The sequence below is a fragment of the Equus asinus genome, chromosome 8 (genome assembly GCF_041296235.1).
Source record: "Equus asinus isolate D_3611 breed Donkey chromosome 8, EquAss-T2T_v2, whole genome shotgun sequence".
Lineage (NCBI taxonomy): Eukaryota > Metazoa > Chordata > Mammalia > Perissodactyla > Equidae > Equus > Equus asinus.
This window is the reverse complement of record NC_091797.1, coordinates 10,277,883-10,304,620: the sequence shown is the minus strand read 5'-3', so window position 1 is coordinate 10,304,620 and position 26,738 is coordinate 10,277,883. Positions and strand designations below refer to the sequence as shown.

Sequence of the window (26,738 nt, the reverse complement as noted above, 5' to 3'; positions counted from 1 at the left end):
TTGGGAAATCCTTCTCTGCTGCTTTCTCTAGTGTCTACCCGAGTTGCTGTTTCTTGGCCTAAGTTGAATATCCTTAAACAAAAGTCAAGAGTCCTGGACCCATCTCTACTCAAGACATCTGTATTTCTGAGGGAAGAGTTGGAAGTTATAAGGGAATCTCTGTCCTCTTCCCAACCTCTCAACTCTGGAGAACCCCAAGGCTCAGCGCTGAACTCTCTTTCAGTATTCAGTTCCTCGGTCATCCCATCCAGTTTCATGGATATAATAACATCTATGTACTAATGACTCTCAAATCCAGACTCATGTCTTCCATGAAATCCAGACACTAAGATATCTGATAGATATTTCAAATGTAACATATCCAAAGTGGAAATCTGATTTCCACCCCTCAACCCAAACCTGCTTCTTCCTCAGCGTTCACCATTTCAGAAAGCAGGACCACCAATCATCTGCACTGGCCTATCTGTCCTCCAGCTCCTGAGTCTAAACTAAGAGGCTCAATGACCCAGTTTCTCATGGTGGAGGCCCCAAAGGACAGAGGCTGGGGGACCCAGGTTTTGGCAGCAAGGGGAGCAAGCTACAGCTTGGGCAATGACTTGACAGCACTAGTAATTTTTAATCAGATACTCCTTCAGCTCTATGAGTAAGTCTCAGAGTCTAAGTCATGAGGAAACATAGGCAATGCTGCTGTAGTGTGCAAAAAAGTGCAATCAGGGAAATATGACAGGAATAGAGTCACGGTGCCTGATTACTTTCAAGTAGTCTAAAATTTTTATTTCCCCATACCCCATCCCCAACACCAAACACATAAATACTTCTTGGGTGTGAGAGTTGTTACACATTAAGAGGTTCACGTGAGCGGGCAATAGGGTAGAAAGACTCTTGCTACTTCCTAGGTGATCTTTCACGGAAAGAGAGGATCAATAAAATGCATGGCAAAAATGAGGTTTGGGGTTTATCTGGGGTTTTCAACACCATTTAAAAATAGGTTTTGATTTATGTAATAGTTAAAAAACCCAAAGATCTCATTTATATCTACCATCTATGCAGGTAGGAACACTGAGACTCAAAGTAATTAAATTACAATGGGAAGGCTGATTAGGATAAACACCCACATGAGAAATGTGGTCCTTTGAATTTCTCCGTTCTCAAACTGCTCACGCCAGAGGGCTTGAGTTTAAATCTGAGTTCCATCATCTACCCGTTGTGTGACAGTGACGCGTTTCCTCCTCTGGAAAGGGGACACCTACCCCAGAGAACTGCTGGGAAGATTAAGTGAGAAAAAGTCGAGAAGCACGCAGAGAACAATGTCCATGTGTTGCCAATGCAGTAAGCACGCAGTAAATGGGAGAGCTCTTGTGATGATGATGATGATGTTTAAAAACACCAAAAAATGCTTCGTAATGTCAAAATACTAAAGAACAAATGGAGGTCTAGGTGTAATTATCTTTTCTGTGCCAAGGTGGGAGAAAATTCCTAAGTGTTCCAGTGACATGTCTTAATATATAATGTAAGTGCCAAGACATATTCACTAAGAGAAAATCAGGATAAATTTTTAGCTAACTCATCCTTAGAAACATTCCAAAGGAGGGAAATAAAAAACACATACATTATTAAGTTTCTAGGAGTGCTCTCCATTATAAATTCTTATAGGCACATTTGAGTATAAGTTATGAATTCAGAATAAGTCAATGGGTTAGAGCAGCCAAGGATGCCAAAGTAGAGTGCATTCCAGGTGGCATGTAGCCCACTCCATCAAGAGGATGGTCCTACTTGGCTGAAGTTGGCTGAAACGGCACTGTCACATTTCCTGACTCATCTCCTTCACAGCTACATCCTGTTTCAGTCTGTCTCACTCCGGGGCCTGTTCCTTACTCAGAAGCCACTAGAAATGCCTGCAGTTCTTCACACCAAGTCATTCAAATAATCCTGAGTCACCACAGCTGATTTATTTTTATTGCATCCCCAAACCACAATCAGAGCTGCCTTCATGGCAACACATGGTAACACTGATTTTCTCCAAATGTGAAAGTTAGAAAAGGAAAAGGCCTCGGGGACATGTTGAACACGGTGGCCCTAGCAGGCACTACTGACTATGCCTAACCAAATCCAGAAGAGGACACAAGGCCTCGGCCCGATTCCCCATAAAAACAGGGAAAGGTCAGCAGAGGCCATAAGGTCCCAGAAGGCTGAGCAGGAATCATGTGAGACAGGGAGCCAACAGCCTCCTCACCACCAACTCTGACAATTCCCAGTCTCCAAGACAACCCCTAGGAGATGCAGACAGATGGAGGAGGTGAGCTTTACCTGCCCCAAGAACACTGCCCAGACTGTTTATATTGCCCCAAACCAGAGCAGCCTCCACTGCTATTTCCTGCCCTCTAATCTCTCCCTCTTCCAACTGCTCCTTCTGAGGAGACAGAGCAAAGGCCATCTCAGATTCCGCCACAGCACGATCACGAGATGCAGGCAGGGCGTGTCACGGGGTAAGCCGAGTTCAGGTTCTATTCACGGCAACCTAGACTCCGCAGTGGCTACTCACCTGGCCCCCGTCCTGCTGCCCTCTGACTCCCCCTGCACATGTTTAATCTTCCCAAAATCCTGCTTTAATCACACTACTCACCTCTGCCAGGGTCTCCAGGAAGCACAGAAAATGAAGTTTAAACAGAGTGGTTGTCTGGAATGTCTCCTGGCCCCACCCTCTTTTTCCAGCTCTACCTTGTACTTCTCTCACATGAATCCCCACACCCAGCCAAATGCTTCTCACACTTCTGCTGCCTCCACTTCCCAGACCCACACCTGCTGCCTGGGCAATTCCTGTCCATATGTGAAAGCCCAACTCAGTCCCCTCTCTTCTGGACCACTCTACTGGGGGGTAAAAAAAACAAACCCTCTTCATTCTCTGAATTCCTATAGTGCACAAGCAATACTCATGTATAAATATCATTCATTCACTTATTCAATAAAATGCATTCAGATGCCATATGCCAGGAGATATTCTGGACCAGACGATACGGCCCCCAAAGAAGTCAAGGTGTACGAGAGGAAAGGAAAGGAAGGAATTAGCATTTATTGTTTAGTCTAAGCAAGTCATTATGCCATCTATTCCATATGTCAGCTCAGTTCATCCTCACGACTCAGCAAGGTAGCTATTATCACTTTATAGAAGAAAGCTGAGTGTCAAGGAGTTGAACAACTTGCCAAAGATTACCACATATTTTTTATTCTCACTGTCCCTGTCCCCTCTCAGACTCCCTGCCCATCTCTGCCCTGCTCTGTTCTTGGGATGCTGATCTCTGCAATCCGCATCACCTTCTGGCTTCCACTTAGGTTGGGTCAATGGAAAGCACCAGAAGGAGCAAAGAGGGTGGCGCATTACTCCCCACTCCCTTCCTGGCTCGCTGGGTCCTGGCATGGCTGCCCTCCTCAGCCGCAGCTCCTGTGGAGGTTCTGTGGCTCCAGCATCTCTTACCAGGATCCGGTGAGACCACTGCCTTCTGCGGCCCCTTCAGGCGAGGAGTGGTAGGTAGGTGGGCTCCCCTTGAAGGCTGGTGAAGCGCCCTAGCTCTGCCCACACCTCTGTCAATAGTCCTTTCATTTCACTCTCTTCAGTTAAACTCTCTTGGTGTGTCAATTGTTTGCTGCCAGATACACAGAGCACGATTTGAACCATGTCTTTCTTAGTACGGAGCCTGCCTTTTTCACTTGGATAATGGCTATGTTGGAGATCTGTATAAGGGCTCAAAGAGCACAACAAAAGGCACCTCACTAGGACAGGAAGGACCAGAAAAGACGTTTCTGAACAAGAACTTGATCATGGGTCAGTCTTAAGAGGTGAACTGGAATTCACCAGACCAACAAAGAATGAGGAAAGGAATTCAAGGACAAAGCAAGTTCAAGGTCACGGAGCCATGAGGAACATGTATTATTACGCAAGGCAGTGATGTACAGTGTTCATGAGAGAACAGCGGTGGAGGGTTTCTAAACTTTGATGATAATCACTTCCTCCATCCTGATCCACAGCGGGAGATGAGAAGAAGCAAAGAATTCTCTAGATTCTGGGCAAGAGAACCAAGGTGCCTAATCCCTACCTTCCATAGATCCCCATCACAGAGATAAAACCAACTATTCAGCATAACAGACAATCTCTTCATGATCTGGCCCTGCCTGACCCATCCAGTCTCATCTACCGGCAGCACCTCGAGCTGTCCCCAGTGTGCCATATCCTTCAGTGCCTCGGTGCTTTTGTACGTGTTCTTCTCATCAGAGATATCGGCCTCCACTTCCCAGCTGATAAACTCCTTGTCCTTCAGGACTCATCTCAGGTGTCTGCTTCTCTGTAAATATCGCTGGACCTCCAAGACGCTTCTGTAGTGCCACGTGCACAACTCTACAACAGCATCTGCGTAACACAGACATGCTTTACGTTTACTTGTTTGCATGTCTGTCCATTGACTCAACTGGGAGTTCCTGGAGACCAGGTAATACAGGAGGGTGGCAGATGGTAGAGGGACGTGCTTGGGCTCTGGAGGCGGGCTGCCTAGATGCAAATCATGGACTCTGCCCCAAACAACTGGGTCAACTTAGGCAAGTTCTTTACTCTCTCTGGGCCTCAATGTCAGCACCCATAAAATGGGAACAACAACCACCTCTACCTCAGAGGGTTATTAAGTGAGTCATGTAGAATAATTCCTCTTATACTATAAGCCCTCAATAACTGACAGTTATTAATATATATCTGTGAGTCCCTTATTTCCTGTAAAAAGCTCACGTTTGTTGAATGAATAAATTTTCCTACTATTTAATATTGCTCCACGTAGACACCAATTCTCCTTAGCCTTTGTTTTATTAAATCATGAAAAGAATATTCTCATCTCTAAATATGTGCTTATTTTACAACTGGTTAAAGATAAATGAGACGTTTTCTGTAAAGGAATTTAGCTTCTTGCCATTGTCACCAGCCTGGTCACTGTCAGACATTCTCCTGGCCTTCTAACAATTTCCACATGTGCCTGCCACATGGTCACCCCCACAGGACGGCAGTTCTGTTTTAATAATTTACGAAGACTTATTATCAAGTCAAATATTGATGGCTCCCCTAGGTTGGCATGAACCAGAGGGAAATTTGCTTTAATGCTAAACCAACGGAAAATTAAAGTCATGAAATAGTTTTGTAAAAGTTTGTCATGTTCTAAGCCCCAAATCCTTAACTGTCACAGCCTTGGTAAAAAGTCCATGCGTGAGAACCCCAACCAAGAAAAAAATCCGGGCACACAGAAAAATGTGCTTCAGAGGCAAGCAAGAAGTAGATGGAGACCAGCCCCAGGTGAGCCGCGAATTTCCCCGGTCAGGCAGCACTGGACCGACAGAGACACAGGGCACTTGGTTAGAAAAGGACAAGGCAGGGCCACCGGGGCGCAGCGGTTAAGGGCACATGTCCCTCTTCGTCGGCCTGGGGTTCGCCGGTTCGGATCCCGGGTGTGGACATGGCGCTGCTTGTCAAGCCATGCTGTGGTAGGAGTCCCACATAGAAAGCAGAGGAAGATGGGCATGGATGTTAGCTCAGGGCCTGTCTTCCTCAGCAAAAAGAGGAGGATTGGCGGCAGATGTTAGCTCAGGGCTAATCTTCCTCAACAAAAAGAAAAAAAAGAAAAGCAAAGGACAAGGCTGCTGCCTGGGAACAACAGAAACGCCACACCTGAGAAGGCCGGCACCCTCACAGAGTCACCCTGGCTGGCTGCAGCGGGCAGCGCAGGCCTGACTGGCCAAGAGCCCCTTGCAGGGGTTCAGCTCCCACCCAGACTCCAACCTCACCTTTCCTTTCCGTCCACGCTCCTCCCACCCTGCTGCTGGCTTTGGGGTCGGCCCTCTTCCCCAGCTCTGATCTGGTCAGCACCGCACCTCAGCTTGTTGACTCTATGGCCCCCATCCTCATCCTAGACCCCGGCTCCAACGGGGCTCAGAATTCTCAGTTTTTACATCCACCTGTCTGGCAGCGACTAACTGGATTCTTCAGCAACTCCCTGCCCCAGGGCTTCCTGTGAAACCACATTCCTTGCTGGAACTCACATGAGTACACACGGCCGCATGCTGGGGATACCAAGAGCGTAAATATTTCAAGTTCACCTGATAATTTTTTAAAACTAAAAGAATGACCACACCCTTTGACACCGTATTTAACATTGTTATAAAAGACACTTCTCTACTTACAGGTCTTCTGGTTGAAGCACCTTGAACGGAGTGATAAAATTCTGGCTGGACTCGGCTATTTTTCTTGATTCTTCGTTTCCTCACTGAAATTTCCTGCTCGCTCTGATGGTGAACTTCCACCACAGGCTTGGCTTCTTCCAGACGGGCAGCCGCAGCCGCTGCAGCTCGTCTCCTAAGATGCCGAGGGCTTGCCCTGAATCCCTGTAGCACAGAACACAACCAAACAAATCCAGAGTTGTATTGAGTTAGTTTGGAAATTTTCTGGGGCTAGTTATACAAAGAGTTCCAAAAAACACCCAGCTCACTGAGATCATTTACATTTCCAAAGTGAGCATGGAGAAACAGGCTTGGCATGCAAGCAAAGGTGGTGTGTTCTGTAAAGCACCTAAGTGTTTCAGGGCCCAGAGTTATTCAACACTAAGAGTTTTTTGTTTTTGTTTTTGTTTTTTGCTGAGGAAAACTGGCCCTGAGCTAACATCTGTTGCCAATCTTCCTCTTTTTTTTGCTGAGGAAGATTAGCCATGAGCTTACATCTGTGCCAGTCTTCCTCTACTTTATATGTGGGTTGCCACCACAGCACAGCTGACGAGTAGTGTAGGCCCACACCACCAAAGCAGAGTGTGCTGAAGCTCAACAACTACGCAACAGGGCTGGCCCCAAGAAGTGTTTTTAATCCAGTAAAGCCAGTCCAAAAAAAGAAGGCAGGTGGGCACATTGCTTTACTTGTGTGTATACAAATCAGACCACGGGTGAAGAAGAGTATTCCCACATAGGCATGAAGCAGGGTATAGGGAGCAGGACTGAGCACTATTCCAAGTGTGGTGCCACTTGACCCTCCTGATAGCAGACTCCTTGAAGGAAGGAAATCAGGAATGCAAAGCACCCTTACAAAATACCATAAAATGAAGACCTGCAACGAAATGGAGGCAACACGATGGAGGGAGGACTGTGGGTTTTGGGGACAGATGGGCCTGGGTCCAAATGCTGACCTGGTAATTGTAGCTACACAATGATTAAATATTTGTGAGTCTAACTGCTCTAATCTAAGAAATAGATAACATCCTATTCACAGAGTTTTTAGGTTTTAAGTAAGGTAACATAGATAAAAATTCTAAGCACAGGATCTGGGAAACAGCAGGTGCTCAACAAGATGTTACTTTTCCTTCTCTTTTAGAGCAAGGTGTGAATAAGGACAACTCGCTAGACAACAGGAACAAGTTCATTTAAGCCATATCATGCATTTGGGAATGTGCATATTTTGGGAAATCTGAAAGAATTACATAAAATAATCTCTGTCCTCATGTAGCTCACGATTTCCTGGAGAGCAGAAGTCTAACAGAGCTCATGAACACACTGGAATGTGTAATTAAGGGGCAAAGTGGGCAGCTGAGGACTGTCAGTGCCCACAGATCTCGGAGAAGGAATCAGTGAATGAAGGTGAGAATAGTCTATATTTGGCTTAGTTGAGTGGGTAGCATTTGAAGGATGAATATTCCAGGCAAGGGAAACATCATAAAGAATGGATGGATAAGTACAACAACAGACAGATGGATGGAATATCTGTGTAGCAAGAAGAACCACTATTTGATGGTGTGCCGGGATAAGAGTAAAGATACGCGTGAGGATGGGGGACGTGAGGGGGCAAAGGGGACCAACGCTCCAAGGAGGGCTTCTCTGAAGTGGTAGGGCTTCTGAAGTTTAAAAGATGTATGAAAATTTAAAGATAGCAAAGGCATAAAGAATAGAAGAGGGAATTTTAGAAGGAGAAGCAGGACAAGAAGAGGCTGAGCATGATCCTGCGGGACTCTGAAAGACGGATGTGCACAGCGGCCTTCTCACTGAGGGACACGGACAAGGTCTGGCGTCTGCTGATGGAGACCCTGAATTCCAGGCTGAAGGACACGGAGAGGGGAAAAAAGACAAATGTCGGGGCTGAGGAAATGCAAATATATTTGGCAAAGCTGAGGTCACAGTTCGAGCACTTTCTTCTCACCCCCAACATATTAGCCTGTTCCCATCCCTCCTCTATGTGCAAGCTGAGCTGCATCCTCTTCAACCCAAAATAGTCGTGGCAGATCCCCACAGCTCCCATATAATCCAGGAGCGGCGACAGCAGCTGCTGGTGAAGAGGATTAGGGAGAAGGAGCTGAGCCAATTCTTAAGCCGCGTTCTGCGAGCAGAGTTAGGACCAAACAGGTCAGAACCGACAACCATGCGGGCTGCTTTTTAAATATGCAGGTTCCTGGACACCCTCCCCCCCCCCCACAACACACACACACACACACACTCACACACACCCCTCTTTATCTCTCTCCTTTCTGAAGTAGACTCACTAGGGGTGAGGCCAAGAATGTGATTTTTTTTTCTTTTTTTGCTGAGGAAGATTCATCCTAAACTAGTATCTGTTGCTAGTCTTCCTCTATTTTGTACGTGTGTCACTGCCACAACATGGCTGCCAAGATGGCCACTGAGGAGTGGTATGGGTGCGTGCCCAGGAACCAAACTCTGGCTGCTGAAGCAGAGCACACTGAACTCAACCACTAGGCCACAGGACTGGCTCCAAGAATCTGATTTTTAACCAGCTCCTCTGGTACTTTTCAGCACTTTGAGGACCGAGAACCTCTAGGAGCAGAGTTTAGTCTAACCACTAGGTGGCATTAGTTTCCACAGCCCCCGCCTTCTTTCTAGTTCAGAAATAAGAGCAGTGGTAGAATTATAAAGTACTTGATAATACACTAGCTTTTGTCACAGTGGGAGAGTTGAGTCTATTTCTTTGGTAAGAATGCAGATTCTCCTTCTCTTATGCTCTTACGAGTAATAAGCAACTGGATTTTGCTTAACTTGTATTGTTACCAATAGTCCTCGGTGACCTACAAATTTTAGAAACACTTAGGAAAAAAACTACATAAAACTCCCTTAAAGTGACCCAGAAAACTTAAAACAGTTGGTACAGTCATTCTGCAGAGCAATAACGCAGTAAATCCACATGCCTCTATCTACCCTAGAGAAATTCTACCAAGTATGTCCGGGAGGATATTCGAGCATTACTTGTAATAAAAGTTGGAAGCAGTTTAAAACAGTCCTTCCTAAACTTCAGTCATTTTCATCCCACCTTCACATTCTTTCCAAGATCTGAGCACCATCACGTAGGCCTCTCTGATTTCTCTTACATTTAAACAAGTTTTATCCGCACTGTGGTACAGTACACACACCACAGGCAGACGATCTGGGCTCACGCACTGCCTCTGTCACATCCTGGTTGTGTGATCTCAGATAGTCACTTAACCATTCCCTCACCTGTAAAATGGAGACTGAAAATCGCAGTCCCCGCATAGGGATGTTGAGAAGAATAAACGAATTAATGTGAGTAAAGTTCTTACAAGAGTGTCTGGCATGTAGGGATATCGAAGTGTTGGCCAGGATTACTATGCACACTAATTGTGTGAATGATAGACATTCTTAAAGACAAAAGTGTTATTCATCAGATGTAAAGAGGAAAACGAATCACCCTGCAGGTGTGCTTGCTGGCAGACACATGGGGGGTCCTGCTGGGAGGCCGACCACCCCGGGCATCAGGAGAGAGCTCTTCACTCTAGAGTCCCAGGCGCTCAGTCTCCAGGGAGGCAGACTCTCTGGGCTCGCATACCAGCTCGCTCACTTACTAGGTGTGCCATCTTGGCCAAGTGACTTCTCTGTGCCTCAGTTCCTTCATCTATCAAATACACACAGTACTGCCTCTCTCACAGAGTTATGGTGGGGTTTAAACAAGATAATCCATAGTAGTACTTAGAACAGTACATGGATTACAATAAGTAGTCAATAAATTATCACCATCACTACTACTATTTCTCTGAGTTCTGGGAGGTTGCAGCAGCATTTTACACCCCAGCATTCAGAGCTGTGATCACAAACACCATGAGCAACCCGGGCGGCCACCATTTTTTATTTCCCTCAACCACTGCACAGAATTATAGGTTTATGGTTTATTACACTTGCTTGTCCCAAATACTCTAAAAAATAAGCCACAACTTTTAACAGAGGCAATTTTATTTTAAAACGGTAGGTGGTGCTATAAGCTCTCAGAGATGCTCCCAGGATTTGACAGTGTCAGTATCAAGTCCATTTCTCTCTCTATTCATTCGCTCTTGCCCGGATCCCCTTTAACCAGCAGGTGATAGACACGTGGAAGTCTCTCGGTAGTGGACGTCTGCATCTTTAGGCCTCCCCATTTTCTCAGCACCTTTTGGGTAACAACTCCTCGAGATGTGCGGTCTCGATACAGAGCTGAGGCAGGGGCTCCACAGCTCACTCTAGATCCTGCCCCTTAAGAACCTGGTGCAGTTCACGGGGAGGCTCAGGGCCAAGGCTCAAACAATCCAAGTCCCTCTCCTTGGACGCTGGATATTAAATGGAGGGAGGTGAAGACTGAAAAACTCACTACGGATTCATTAGTCTAGCGGCTGCACCCAACCCCTTCGGAAGCTGCCTACTTCTGTCCGTTCTAACCAGATCTTCAGTCTTGATTGCGAGTTCCACCATATATTTGTAATAAATTCTCTTTTGGCTTAAGTCACACAGAGTCAGATTCTGTTGCTTACAAACAAAAAAAGCCCACTGCCTACTCTTGCTGTCATGCTTTCACACAGTTAACTATTCTCCTCGCAGGTTGAATACACAGATTTAACCAGCTGTTGGGCTGTGCAGACCAGCATGAAAAGGTAGAAGACATCAAAACAAAAATTTACTAAGCACCATTTAGGTGCTAAGCCTACTGTATCCACTTCAACCAAACTGAGGCTTTTGAGGGTTAAGTAACCTCCCTAAGGCAAAAGCTCGCCCTTAGAAAAACCCAGATTAGAAGCCAGGTCTCTAACTCCAGACTAGCGCTCTCGCCACTCCGTTTGTAGGCAGGGAGATTAGAAGGCTGCAATGCATTCAGGGCTAATCGTCTACATACAGTCATAGGCCTGGGCGCCACGGAAGTGCTCAGGAATATATGCTAACTGATTAAAACAAGAAAAGGTCTATAAACAATTTAGATAAGTGAGGAGAAATTGAAAAAGTTAACATTTTCAGGTAACAATTATTGTTATATAAGATCAAACTAACATCCAGTTTACTGATGAAGCATCTGAACAAATGGAAACTAATTCATTGAGTCATTGAGTATGTACACAGAATTGCTTTTGTGTATTGCTATACCTGAAAAACCAACGTTTATAGGTATATCAGATACAAATTTACCATACTCAAATATTATGAAGCTCGATCAGCTGACATTTATACGGCATGTAATACCCCTACAAATTCTGATTCTCCTCATCCAAGGCTAGAAATGAAGTGAATAGCAGAAGTTCTTGGATCCATGGATAAAATTCAAGAGAGATGGGGGGGGCAGTCAATGATCTTGGATGGGGAAAATTTATATCTCTATTTTTACTAACCTCTCATTGAAATTTAGCATATTGCTCAATTATGAATGTAGGCCATACACCTGGTATTATTAGCAGTACCTGTGACTTTTGCCACCAAAAGAAATCACAGATATTTAAATCTTAAATTACAGTGGCTGCAGATATCTCAAAATACCATTTATACTCATTGTTACTTCAAAATCACAGTAGTTAGTAAATCTATCATTAGATCTTGTTATTTAATGCATTAATAAAGAAGTACATATATTGCTCTATCAAAAATGTTTTTAACAGGCCAGCCCAGTGGCATAATGGTTAAGTTCACGCAATCTGCTTTAGGAGTCTCAGGTACGGACCTACACACTGCTCATCAAGCCACACTGTGGCAGCATCCCACATATAAAATAGAGGAAGACTGGTAAACAGATGTTAGCTCGGGGCCAATCTTCCTCACCAAAAAAAAAATATACATATATATATTTTTTAATAATTTGTAATTGTATTTCAATATAATTGGCTAACTTCGTAATTCCATGTATATTCTTTTATGCATTTAAAAACATTGGGAATGAGTCCATGGGCTTCACCAGACTGTCAAAGGGGTTTATGCGATAAACTAGGTCCAGAATACAGAAAATCTCAGAAATTTCCATAAACAGTTTATGACAGACACTGCTAGCTGCTCACCAAAATCCATGTTTGCCTCTTTTTCTTGGGCACAAGCTAGAACACATTTCCTGGCTTCCCTTGCAATTAGTTAGGGCCACGTGACTAAGTCCTAGCCAATGGAATGTGGACATAATGTATGCCATTTGTGGACCTAGCCCATAAACACCTCCCACAGCCACTTCTCCACGCTCTTCTCTTTTAGCTGAGATGACCTTCAGAGTAATCTTGAAAGTCACATACTAAAGGTGGCAGTGGCTTCATCAGCCTGAGTCCCTGAATAACATCATGCAGGAGGCCACTCTGCCAACCTGCTCACCCATCTACACCTTTAAGTGAACAACAAATATATTTCTATTTTGTTTGAGAGTTTGAACCATTATACACTGAAGTGTATACTTGCCATGAAAGTCTGCATTACTCTAATCAGTGGTTCTCAAACTTTATCAAGCCTCAGAGCCATCAGGAAGACTGATTAAAATACAGATTGCTGGGCAGCACCCTTGAGGCTTCCGATGGAGGAAATCTGGGATGGGGGCTAAGAATTTGCCTTTCTAACGAGTCCTCAGGCGATGGTGATGCTGCCATTCCGTGACTACAGTCTGAGAATGTCTGCTCTCACTAATACCAGCTCCTACCTCCTACTGTGTGGTTAGTGAGTAGTTTTGGGCATAAATTCACTGTTCCCCATTGTGCTGTGTGCAGCGGGGCCCTCAAGATTAGAGCAACTTTGCCCTTTGTGGTCTTAACAATCCTACATTAAAAGAATGACCATGGAATCCACTCTGTCAGCTGGATAAGAAAATAATGTATCTAGAGCTACCTGTTTTCAGAGAGAATGTATTCTCTGACAAATAAGGGACAGTGGGGCAAAATATTACCTTTTTAGAGTCTTATTTTCTAATGATTAATCATCCTTTGGTATAGATCACTGGTTCCTGGAGGTATGATGACAGCAAAAAGTTTATTTTTAATCTCTACAAAGTCTAAGGAATTGTAGGCTTACTTTAGATAAGGTTTCACGGGTTAGTAATATAGTGTTTCTTTTATATTGACAAATATTCTATCAACTGGTTATGAGTTCCTGCTGCTCACAAGCTCTGACTGGCAGAGAGACCTGACGTTTTTTCAAATTGCAAACGTATTACAACTGAAATGCAGTTTTGTAAATGGAAATCTTTCGAAATCTTACTGAAGTCAATCGTTCCCTTCTTGGACATAGGCCCCACCCACAGTCCCTGCTGCCTGGGGGAGGGTGTTGGTACCACGGCACTCCACCCCTCAGGTCACGGTTCCTGAGTCTTGACACTTGGGTGGAGTCCCTCCCTTGACAGTTCGATAGAGAAATACCAAGAGCCTGGGCCACTCAGCACAGAAGTTGAAACTGAAAGAAAAATCATTCTGTAGACCAGGCTTCTCAAACTTTACTAGGTATATGCATAGCCTAGGATGCTTCTTATAATGCAGATTGTGGGGCCTGAGATTCTGAAATTCTAACAAGCTCCCAGAGGATCCCAATGGTGTTGGTCTGCAGACCAAACTTTGGGTAACAGGGACGTAGAAGGCCTGATGGAAGCTGTGTGGCCCTTGTGTAGGCTGAGGGTAACAGAGTACAGAAACAACAGTGAGGAGAGAAAAGCAGCTGACAGCACAAGGAAAAGCCGCAGCTAGTGGAGTAACTCTGAGTCATACCTCTGGCATTTCACTGCAGTGAGAAGGCCTGAAAGCCACAACCGACTCTCAACTCTCATCGCTGTGAAGCCAGACCCTTTTGCTGGCTTTTTCTTAAATTCCATTGAGTTACACATATATCCTTACAACATGGCCTAAAACGTAGTAGGTCTGATTCTGCACCAATCTGCGCCTAAGACGCAAAACATGGCCTCCACGGAGAGGGTGGGGAAAAGAATAAAAGACTTAGAGGTTGAAGCCATTTGAGATATAGCATCTTCTCCTTTAAGGAGCTTAAAGTGCTTTTTTAATTATAACTGTTAGATTAACCAAAGCAAGCATCATAGGGTACACTCAGAAAACTAACTATACTCTCTCTCCCGGCCGTCCTTCAAACTCACAGTAAGGGGTTAGTTTTCTCCCAACCCTACAGAAAATTTTGGGTAGATCCTATAATTTTTCTAGTCATTCTCAGATAATTAAAAAGTTCTCTAGCCACTTCCAGTCACAAAAACAGTGCCATTCCACTGAGGTCATCTCACTCCTCCTGGCTTCCTCCTGGACAGGGCTTAAAGTGACTCAGGGCTCTTTCTCCCAAGAGATCCATAAGAAATGCTCGTGTGTCCTTGCCCTAACACATTCTGGGAGAACAAGCTGTTTCCAGTGCACCCACCTCTGCTCGCTCCACCAACAGAGCAGCCAGCCAGCCGTGGTCTCTGGTCCTTTGGAACTATCCCACGTGGTCTGGCAGCAGCCCTGGGACACAGACTCTGAGGACACAAGTCAAGCTTTCCCAGCGGTCTACTTAAAGTTGCTCTCATTAGGAAAATCTCTCATGGGGTGAGACTTGTGGTCTTACTTGGGGTGAAACTCAGTGCACTGCTAACAAATTTTCCAGTGTCTAACTCTGAGCTATCCAATAGGGTAGCCACTAGTCACATGTGGCCATTTGCATTTAAATTGTGTGTGTGCGTGTGTGAGTGTGTGTGTGTGCGTGTAAGATTGGCCCTAAGCTAACATCTATTGCCAGTCTTCCTCTTTTTGCTTGAGGAAGATTGTCCCTGAGCTAACATCTGTGCCAGTCTTCCTCTATTTTATGTGGGATGCCGTCACAGAATGACTTGATGGGCAGTGCTAGGCCTGCGCTCAGGATCCAAACCTGCAAACCACAGGTCGCCAAAACAGAGTGTGCGAATTCAACCACTATGCAACCAGGCCGGCCCCACGTTTAAATTTTAATTAATTAAAATTAAACCAAAAATTCAGTTCCTCAGGCAGACTAGCCACCTTCCAAGTACCCAATACCACAGGGAGCTAGTGGTAACTGAATTAGATGATACAGATAAAACATTTCTATTATCACAGAAAGTTCTATGGAACAAGCACTGCTCTAAGCTCTCATAACTGGATCCTCAGCCTTTATCCATATAGCCTAAACTTGGTGAGGGGTGACTATAAATGTCAGTGTAGGCTAACTGCTGTAGCAAGCAACACCGAAATCTCAGCATCTCAACACAATAAAAGTTTACGTGTCACTCACGGCACGGTCACACGTGGACCAGCATGTGGGATGAGTGCTCTGCTCCATACAGTCATTTAGCGAGGCCCATCTTGTGGCCCTCTAGGTCTTCAATGTCCTCCCCACTCTGCTAGTTTACGGAAAAAGAGCCAGGATTGCGTGTGGATGGCTCCAACGGGCCAGGCCTTCAAACAGCACACATCACTTCTCCTTACATTTCGCAAACTAGAACTCAGTGACGTGCCATCACCTAAGTGCAAGGGAAGCCAAAACGTGTAGTGAGGCCACGTGCCCAGAAGAAAAGAACATAGATATTGGTGAGCAACAGCAGACCCCGCCGATTTTACAGCCCCCTCCTTCGCAAGTCCTGCATGGTGGTCTAGCTCATCTCTCTGGCAATGCGATCCTTGCCAACTACAACTCTTTGGTCCTCAGACAAAACTAAGACAAAAAGAGTTCCATTTACACATCTTATTACATAGCCAAACACAATTTGAGCCCATTTATCTAACAGTTTTCCAACACTGTTCAGCTGGTTAACTATATACAAATCTCTCTAACTCTTCACAGTTGCAGAAGTCATAACAATTTCTAGTTATCAAGCACTTCCTATGTGCCAAACACTGCAGACGCATGATCCCATTATTTCTCGTAGTATTCCTAAGAGGTACATGCTATTTTAATGCCTGCTCACAGGTAAGAAAATGAACACTTAGAAGTTTGCCTAAGACTTAGTAAGTATCTGCTCTAGAATTGAAATTCAGGCAACCTGACCTGTGCTCACCATCATGGGTCAGCAAACTATGGCCCTAAGGCCAAATCTGACCCACTGTCTATTTTTGCAACGTTTTATTGGAATACAGCCATGTCCATATCATCTATGGTGACTTCTCTGCTACAAAAGCAGAGTTGAGTAGTCGCAACGGGTTCACACGGCCTGGAAAGTCCAAAATCTTGACTAGGTGGCCCTCTACGGAAAATCTTTGCCAACCCCCGCTCTACAGTGTCCTGTAGGGCTGTGAGCACTCTGCTTCTATCATAGATTGAAAAGTAATTTTGACTCAGTGTTTTGGTCTGTTAATCTGTGCTCTCCATCAACAACCTGGTCCGTGAAATATCAGGTCAGTCTAATTCCCCTCTGGCAGCCACGTCTACTCCATCTGTTTGTAGTTTCATGGGCAGATTAAACAATATCTGTTGTGTTGTTTTGTCAAACACATAAATGATACTACCAAAGGATGCACTTGTGTTATTCTTCTAATAATAATTATGCCTATTCCTTGATGATTCTTTACATTTGGACTATACCTACCAAAAAAAGGTTTGCAGAAATTTATCAACCCTGCTGCTTTTGGTACAACAGGTGTCAATCCTTCACCCTGCCCATCTCTTGCTTTGGCTTTTAGAAATAAAGCCATCAGCACAGAATGACAGTGAATTTTACGGGCAGTCACTGTCCAATAAGGGAGGATTCATTCCATTGAAACTGCCTCTACTCCACTTTTTCTTAGACAAAATTCATCAACATCATGTTTTTTACCAAAATAAACCATAAAAAATATGCTTAGCTTTTTTTTTAATTTTTAAAAGATTTTATTTTTCCTTTTTCTCCCTAAAGCCCCCCGGTACATAGTTGTGTATTTCTTGTTGTGGGTCCTTCTAGTTGTGGCATGTGGGATGCCACCTCAGCATGGCCTGACGAGCGGCACCACGTCCACAACCAGGATTCGAACTGGTGCAACCCTGGGCAGCCGAAGCAGAGCACATGAACTCAACCGCTCGGCCATGGGGCCGGCCCCTATGCTTAGCTTTCAAGAGACTCTCAGAGTATGCAACCCACATTGCATTTGTATTAAAATCAAGTTAAAAGTAGGGTAGAAATTGTATCCAGGATATGCAAAACTATACCAAGAACATTTTAGCGGATGCTGTGGGGCACCACCCAAATTCCGCCTTCATGAGCCAGGCACTCATCTCCCCAGCTGCTAGGAGAGGTGGCAGCTCCTGGGTTTTAGCTGAATCCCTCTGCAGGAACTGCCCTCAGCCTGAGAGCTAGCTGTCTAGCCCAGGATCACACTCCCTCCCCAGGGCCAATGCTGGTAAGTGGAAAGAGGGTATGCTTGCCTCAATTAGGGACAACTCTGAAGGGCCTCTCAGCTCCAGAACTTCCAGAATCAGCTGAGGCCCCGGTTGCATATGTATCACAATTCAGCTTCTCTCTCTGCCCAATCCTGTTCCCTCACTCCCTTTAAGTGATGTTCCTGAGGGCACTCTGCTGTCCATCTCCCGCACACAATCTCTATCTCAAAGCCTATTCCCTGGGAGGCTGACCTGCAATAAACATGAAGTCTGATTTCCTAACCGTGCCATTATTAACTTATGAGCCATATTTAACATTCAATGACAGGGAAGGATCAGCAATAAAGAGCTTCTGGAAGACAGCAAGTCCATCAGCACAAAAAATGAGAGTAACAGCAAAACAGTGGGCAGTACAGACATCAAAAACAGGCCGCATCAGGACACAGAAGCAGCAGCCGTCTGGGAGGCAGACCGAGTTGCAGAGAGAAGCTGAAGCTCCACTCAAAACTCAGGGGGGGCCAGCGAGGGAGGCCGCCCGAGAAACAGGAGCAGCAGTGGTACAATCTGCTCTCCCGCAGCCAGGGTCCGCGCCTCCTCTGGGCAACGAGGCTCCCAGCCCCGGGGCACAGCCAGCCATGTGCCACGACAGGCTCTATAAATAGCAGAGCAACCAGCAAATCATAACGCAGCCTCATAATTACAGACCGAGGGGGCTTACAGAGGATGCTGCGAGTGTGAGCACCATCTGGCTGCATGCAGCTCTTTGCTGAGATACTCACTCACAGACGATATCTCTAGTGACCATGTTTACAAAGCAAAAAGAGTCACAGTCTAAAATAGGAATATGTCAGAGACAATGTCCTTTTCGAGATAAGAAACTAGGAAATATAAAATAAGGAAGCACGTTTTATGGGGTGTTTACAACTTCTCAATCGCAAATGCTGAGAAGCCAAATAGCAGACAAACAGCAAGACTGCTGCCATGGTGAAGTCCCACTAAGCAAACGCCACCAAGACCAGTCACGAGAGCGAAGGCAGCAGAGAGGGGCATGACAGACTGAGCGCAGGAGGAAAGGAAAGGGACACAGGTGAGGCTGTGTAGCCCCCTGAGTGCCAGCAAAAATGTGAGCGTGGGAGGGGTGCAGGTGGGGAAAAAGAGAAAACAGAGGGAAAAAACAACTTGCACTAATTTGCAGCAAGTAACTGCAAGGTCTTAACAAGTGGTCAGTGGGTATTCTTCAAGGACATGCTTAAGTGCCTTTCAATACCCATTACAAAGCAGTCTTTCAGACTAGAGTCAATTTATCAGACAGCGCATCAGAAACAACTCAATACACAGGAGAGGATGGTGGGCTAAGACCAAGAACCCAAAATAAAGACCTAAATGCATATGCAAATTGAACAGCTAACACTACACAAAGGAACAATGGGCGGTTAAACTAACCTTACAACTACAGCTGAATCAAGAGCATCCCTAACAAGCTATTCTCAACTAACAGCTTAGTCTTAAAGTCTAACTTAATCCCGATAAGGTATTGTTTCTATAAGGAATTCCTAAATTGAGGCCGACTCTATCAGGACCCAGGCCAACTCAGCCACAAGATGTACAGGGCCTCATTAGTTGGGGCGGCAGACAGGTGATGGGGGCAAGTAGCAAGCCAGGCCTGCTAAGGGGCCTGGGTAAGTCCAGGCAAGAGCGAGTGGGTCGGCACAGCCGTGAGAGAATTCAGGCATCAAATACTCAAAGCTGGGTGTGCAGGAGCGTTAGAGCGCCTGGCAACTAGTTCAGGCAGAACAGGACCTGGGCAGCCCCAAGGGGTAGAGGCCCCAAGAGCCCTGAGTGTCCTCCCTGTTGCCCACCTGCCAACCACTCTGAACTCCTGAAGCTCCCCAGGATCCAACAACTAAAAGGCACCAGCCCATCAGTTGGCATCTGTTCTGACTGGTCAGCGCCTACGTTCTACTGGTTGTTAAATATCGAACATCACCCAGCCACCATGTAAAGTTAATAAAAGCTCTTCAGACTTTCGGGCTGGAGTTCAGGACAGGATTTCCAGTGCCAAAGGTGAGCTGCAGCACTGAAACTGGAAAGAGGGGTAGTCATTTACAGATCCACCAGGCCAGGAGTCCAGGATGGATGCTTGCCAAGCCCACGATCAAGCCTCAGGCCTGAAGCCTGTAAAGCAAGACTAAAAACACAATGGGCAGAAGCTTCCAGCACACACTGCTCTGATGAGAAACGTCTCGGAAACATCGACAGCCCCCACTGAGGATGCACGGAGCCGGAAGGACTGACCATTCCTGCCCACAGTCTGAAGGCTGAACCTTCGCCCCCAGAAGAAACTAACTGAATGTGTATTTGGTCTGTGTTCAAGTCGCAAATGCTTTTCTGGCAGCACGTTCCCTTTCAAAATTTGCTTTCTCTGAAGACATACTTATCAGCGAGAGGGAAAAAAAATGTTTTCATGACCTAAAATCTTCTGATAATTTATACTAAGTAAAGAGAGAAAGAAAAAGAGGCAGGGAGAGCTTGCAGGACCAAGACCCAAACAAAGACAGTTCAGCAGAGGTTTGTGAGAAATATTTGTGGCTCGTCCATTGTGAAGGTACTAGCTATGGCATCTTTCACTGTTCATTTCTGCTATTTGACGTACATCACTTGGACATCAGCAAAATCTCTGCATTAGAAGTCGCCTCGTACTGACTCCTTCTCCTAAGATGACATTACTGAATAGTAGCTTAAAGCTTGAGATCTTGTTACCCTCTCTTGCAGTATTTGGGCAAGAGCTATGAACTAGATCATACGATCCTGTGGACATTTCCCAGCGGATTGCTTTAAGTGGCATATATTTCAATGTGGTTTTTTTTATAGCATTTATCACAGTTTGACTTATCTACAGTGTATTCGTGGCTATGAGAGCAGAGACACGCTTCCTTTTTTTTGGTATCCTTCATTGTTCCTAGTTTTATATGGCACGAAGTCGAGTCTCAATACGTTTTGCTTTTGATTTTCTTTCTTAAAGATCTATTTGTCTAAAAAGTTCAGAAAAAATATTTAGAAACTTAAACCCACCAAAAAGAGTACACCACACTCTTTTTGAACTATATAAATAAATGAACGTCCTGTCCCTCCACGCACAACCCTCCAGAGTAATAACTGTATAGTTAGTAAATAGCATCCTGATTTTTTCTACGCTTATACAGATACTTATAGATATATAAATATGCCATCTTGCTGTACATATTGCTTTGCACTTTGCTCTTTTTATTTAACAATAATCTAAATAGCATTTCAAATGTACATTCTTTTTAACAACTGAATGATTTTCTAGTATATAGGTGTGCCACACTTTAGTTACTTATTCTCCTACTGATTAAAATTTGGGATATTTTGATTTTTTTCTATTATAAACAGTGCAATAAAAAGTACATATGTATCTTTAACTAAATCTTTATTTAGAAGTAGAATTGCCAGGCCATAGAAAAATCACATTGCAAAGATACTACCAAATTTGTCTCAAAAAATGTTGAACCAAATTACATTTCTCTTCTTGATGAAGAAGATTTGTCCTGAGCTAATATCCTCTGCCAATCTTCCTCTTTTTTGGTATGTGAGCCACCACCACGGCAGGGCCACTGATAGACGAGTGGTGTAGTGGTAATCCATCTGGAATTAATTACATGCATACTTTCAATCTATCTGAAATTAATTTTTGACTATGCTGGGAGATACAGACCAATTTTATTTCCTCTCAAGCAGGTAACATCCTCCACTGAACTATCTATTCTTTCTCCAAAAATTTTATTTTATTCACTTTTTATTTTTTAATATGGGTTGATTTTTTTTACTACAGAAAATTTCAATGTATGAAAAAAGCAAAAGAATATAAGGAACTCTAAGTACCCATCACCCATCTTCAACAACCATCAATCCATCTCTATTGATTTAAAATGCCATTTTTATCATTTAATAAACCTCTACATATACTTGGATACATATCTGAACACTCTGCTCCATTCTACTTTAATCAATGTGGGCATAAACACATGAAAACTTTTATAAAAACAATTGAAATATACTCTTTATACTACATTATAATGAGATGAAAAGTATACTAATACACAGGCCAACAATTCTAACAAATAGATCCAAAAGTATGGTGATTCAAAGAAGATAGAAATTCATTTTTCTTGTGGCTAGTTCACAGTTCATAGGTGGCTCTGATCCATCAGGTCATCCAAGAACCCAGGATCCTACTTTATCACTACTCTGCTCTGCCTTCGCCTCAGTATTCCTTGTCCACATGGTTGAAACTGGCTCGCCACCACCACAATTCCTTTCCAGACATGTGAAGAAAGAAAAGGACTATGGGAGAAAAGCAGCAGCCTTCTAAGGACTTGACCTTGAACATGCATACATCACTTCCACTTACATCCAACTGGCCAGAAAGTAACACAACTGCAGGGTGGGCTGAGACATGGAGGCTCTAGCTGGTTCACCATATGCCCAGTTATAACTAGAGTATTTATATTACAAAAATAAGGGAACAATAAATTTTGAGGGAAAATTCATAGTCTTTACTATAAAAGTGAGTGCAAAAAGTCTTTGTACCAAAGAGTTTTATTGATTATCTTTCAGGCACTTAAAAGAGGTGTCAAATTTAAAATTAAATTATGCTGTTTTATATTATACACAGACCAGAATTCCAAAATTGCTTTCAGTGATAACAAGAGGCCATCAGTAGCATATATTTTCAAACAAAAGTGATGTCTGAACAATGGATGACAAAGTAACTGCTCTTTTAAATTTGTGCAATAGAAAGAGCATTTTAAAAATGGGTCTTTGGGGGCTGGCCCCGTGGCTGAGTGGTTAAGTTCGTGCGCTCCGCTGCAGGCGGCCCAGTGTTTCGTTAGTTCGAATCCTGGGCGCGGACATGGCACTGCTCGTCAGACCACGCTGAGGCAGCGTCCCACATGCCACAACTAGAAGAACCCACAACGAAGAATACACAGCTATGTACCGGGGGGCCTTGGGGAGAAAAATGAAAAAATAAAATCTTTAAAAAAAAAAAAAAAAATGGGTCTTTGACTCACACAACTAAAGAAACAAAAAAACAATGTAATCAAAAAATGGGCAGAGGATAGGAACAGACATTTTTCCAAAGAAGATATACAGATGATCAACAGGCACATGAAAAGATGTTCAACATCACTAATCATTAGGGAAATGCAAATCAAAACTACACTAAGATATCACCTTATACCAGTTAGAATGGATATAATCACCAAGACAAAAAATGACAAATGTTGGAGAGGATGTGGAAAAATGGGAACAGTCATACACTGCTGGTGTGAATGCAAACTGGTGTAGCCACTATGGAAAACAGTATGGAGATTTCTTAAAAAATTAAAAATAGAAATACCATAAGACCCACCTATCCTACTACTGGGTATTTATCCAAAGAACTTGAAATCAACAGTTCAAATAGACTTATGTCCCCCTGTGTTCACTGCAGCATTATTCACAATAGCCAAGAAGTGGAAGCAACCCCAGTGCCCATCGACTGATGAATGAATAAAGATGATGTGCTATATATAAACAATGGAATACTACTCAGCCATGAAAAAAAAGACAAAATCGTCCCATTTGCAACAACATGGACAAATCTTGAGGGTATTATGTTAAATTAAATAAACCAGACAAAGACAAACGCCATATGCTTTCACTCAAATGTGGAAGATAAACTAACACACAGACACAGAGAACAGTTTAGTGGTTACCAGAGGGGAAGGGGGTTAGGGGTGGGCACATGGGGTGAAGCGGCACATTTATATTGTGACTGACAAATAATAATGTACAACTGAAATTTCACAGTGTTACAAACTATTATGACCTCAATTAAAAAAAAAAAAAAAACTGTCCTACATATCAAGGGGCTCTCTGACAGAGTTCTTTGGTTTTCAACTTGATAAATCATTTACAGGCAGGAGCAAAGGCCCTACACAGAAATGCTCATGAGTGGAATCAAGAAAGTCTAAAGCATGCCTCCTCACTCTTCAAAGAATGTCAAGATTCTAACGGGCTTCAGGAACAAATTTTCATTTGTAGATTGCCAGCAAGGGCAAGAAAAGTAACTGGAGATTATAAAATCTTTACAATGCACAATTTGGGGGAACAAAAAGCTACTGACCCTTGAGCCTGAAAAATTGGGAACAGCTACTTTAAGTCCATAGGATAGACTTGATAAAGAAAATGAAAGCTTCTGGAAAAAAAAAGAAAAAAGGGTCTTTGAATATATTTTTACTAATACATGATTTTCTTCCCCTAAAAACAATGTAAATTCATTATCAATAAAAGCTCTAATTTTACAGATTTTAAAATTTGAAAATCGAGCTCTTTAATCTGTTTAAAAACCACCCAAATGAAGATTATCAGTGAGTTTTGGAATCATTTCTTAAAAATATAGAAATCAATTACTTCAGATTAATTTATAAGAAAACCAGTTGACAGCAAGAATGAAAATTTCCTAGTAAATTTTATTTTAAAATAATTTTGCATAATAATGGATAAAATTGAAAAATGAATGTCATGATTAGTAAGAGCAGTTATCAATGCACTTTTTCCATTTGAATCTATTTTTTTAGTTATCATTTTCAACTATAACAATGGCTAAACCAAATACCAAAATAAACTGAACTTAAAATAGTTGACATTTGAATTACTAAATCAAATAGCATTAAGCAAAGACTTCTTTTTAAAATTAAGCATGTTTAATAGTGGGGGCATCTTCACAAAGCCAAGCAGACAGCTAGTGCAGAGCAGGAGTGCCCGGGATTGCACACCCAAAAGAAAGTACCTCTCCCCTTCTCCTGCCTGGTGCACAAGCTCAGCTGATCAGCCAGAGCAGAGGACCCCTGCCTGGGCACCTATGTGTGTAAACCAGTGACAGTCAGAGGGCAAACGCAGATGGGCCCTGTTGGCACAGCTTACAATGGAGAAGCACAGCTGCCAGGGATCAGGGCAGGCTCAGAATACACATGTCCTGCCACCCCAGTGGCAGCAAGTGGAATCTGTAACATACTACAACTATGTGACAGCATGAGTCCACCCTATCAAATAGCATGAAGAGGTATATTAACACTCTAGATCAGAAGGAAATGATAAGTACCCAGAAATCAATCCTGAATGATCAGAAATTTACAATCTAAATGACATAGAATTCAAAATAGTCATGATAAAGAAACTCAACAATTTACAAGAAAACTCAGATAATTAAATGAAATAGGAATAAAATTAATGAACAGAGGGAATTCTTCAAAAAAGAGATTGAAACTATAAAAAAAAATCAGAACTTTTGGAGATGATGAACACAATGGTTGAGATGAAGAAAAATCTGAGTGCTTAAAAAACAGAGCTGATATTATGAAGGAGAGAATTAGTACTTTGGAGGACAGGAATATAGAAATGCTTCACATGGAGGAGGAGAGAGAACTAAGACTAGAAGAAATGAAAAAATTCTCCAAGAAATATTGGACTCAATTAGGAAATGCAACATAAGGATTATAGGTATTCCAGAGGAATAAGAGAGGGAGAAAGGAGCAGAGAGCTTGTTCAAAGAAACAATAGCTGAGGACTTCCCAAACCTGGGTGAGGAGCTGGAATTACATGTAAATGAAGCCAAGAGAACTCCTAACTACATCGATGTAAAAAGACCTTCTCCAAGGCATGTATTAGTAAAACTGGCAAGAGTCAATGACAAAGAAAAGCTAATAAGGGCAGCAAGACAGAAGAAAATAACCTACAAAGGAACGCTTATCAGGCTTTCAGTGAATTTCTCAGTAAAAACCTTACAGGCTAGGAGAGAATGGAATGATATATTTAAAATTCTGAAAGACAAAAACTTTGAGCCAAGAAGAATCTATTCAGCTAAACTATCTTTCAGATACAGTGGAGAAATAAAAACTTTCCCAGAAGAACGAAAGCTGAGGGACTTCATTGCCACAAGACCCTCCCTACAAGAAATGATCAAGAAGGCCCACATACCTGAAAAAAAAAAAAAGAAAGGGTTTACAAAGCCTTGAGCAAAAAGATAAATAGACAAAATCAGAAAATTGCTGCCTATCAGAACAGGTTAGCAAACACTTAATTATAACATTAAAGATAAAAGGAAGGAAAACATCAAAAATAACTATAATCACTTCATTTTAACCACAAACTCACAACACAAAAGTGGATTAAGTTGTGACAACAATAATTTAGATAGGGAAGGAGGATGGGATGGAACCTGCTTAGACTAAGGAAACAAGAGGCTATCAGAACATGGACTATCTCATCTACGAGACCTTTTATACAAACCTCACAATAACCACTAAACAAAAATCAGGACAGAGACGCAAATGATAAATAAAGAGAAAACTAAGAAAACCATCCTAGAGAACCACCAAATTGGATGGGCAGTCAGAAGTACATGGGACAAGAAATAAGGGAAACATAGAACAACTGGGAAAAAAAGTGATAAAATGGCATCATTAAGCCCTCATATATCAATAATCACTCTAAATGTAAATGGATTGAATTCTCCAATCAAAAGACACAGAGTGGCAGGATAGATTAAAAAAACAAGAGCCAACAATATGCTGCCTCCAGGAAACACATCTCAGCTCTAAAGACAAACACAGGTTCAGAGTTAAGGGATGGAATATGATACTCTAAGTTAATGGCAAACCAAAAGAAGCAGGCGTTGCCATACTTATATCAGACAAAGCAGACTTCAAGATAAAAAAGCCAATGAGAGACAAAGAGGGGCAGTATATAATGATAAAAGGGACATTCCACCAAGAGGACATAACACTAATAAATATTTACGCAGTTAACATAGCAGCACCAAAGTACATACAGCAACTATCACCTGACCTAAAAGGAGACATTAACAGGAACACAGTAATAGTAGGAGACCTCAAAACCCCACTTACATCAATGGCTACATCATCCAGACAGAAAGTCAACAAGGAAATAGAGGAGTTAAACAAAAAACTAGACCACATGGACTTAACAGATATATATAGAACACTCCATCCCAAAACAGAATATACCTTCTTCTCAAGTGCACATGGAACATTCTCAAAGATAGACCATATACGGGGAAACAAGGCAAGCCTCAATAAATTCAAGAAGATTGA

General features: G+C 43.1%; 1 protein-coding gene across 28 annotated transcripts in view; it reads right to left on the bottom strand.

Moving 5' to 3' along the window:
* DST (dystonin) overlaps nucleotides 1-26,738 on the bottom strand; it is a 438,190-nt gene that overhangs the window by 379,452 nt on the left and 32,000 nt on the right. For all 28 annotated transcript variants that reach the window (XM_070514637.1, XM_070514639.1, XM_070514651.1 and 25 more), the window contains exon 3: nucleotides 6,211-6,411. In XM_070514637.1, the coding sequence (XP_070370738.1) occupies nucleotides 6,211-6,411 (201 nt within the window). The remainder of the gene's footprint in view (nucleotides 1-6,210; nucleotides 6,412-26,738) is intronic.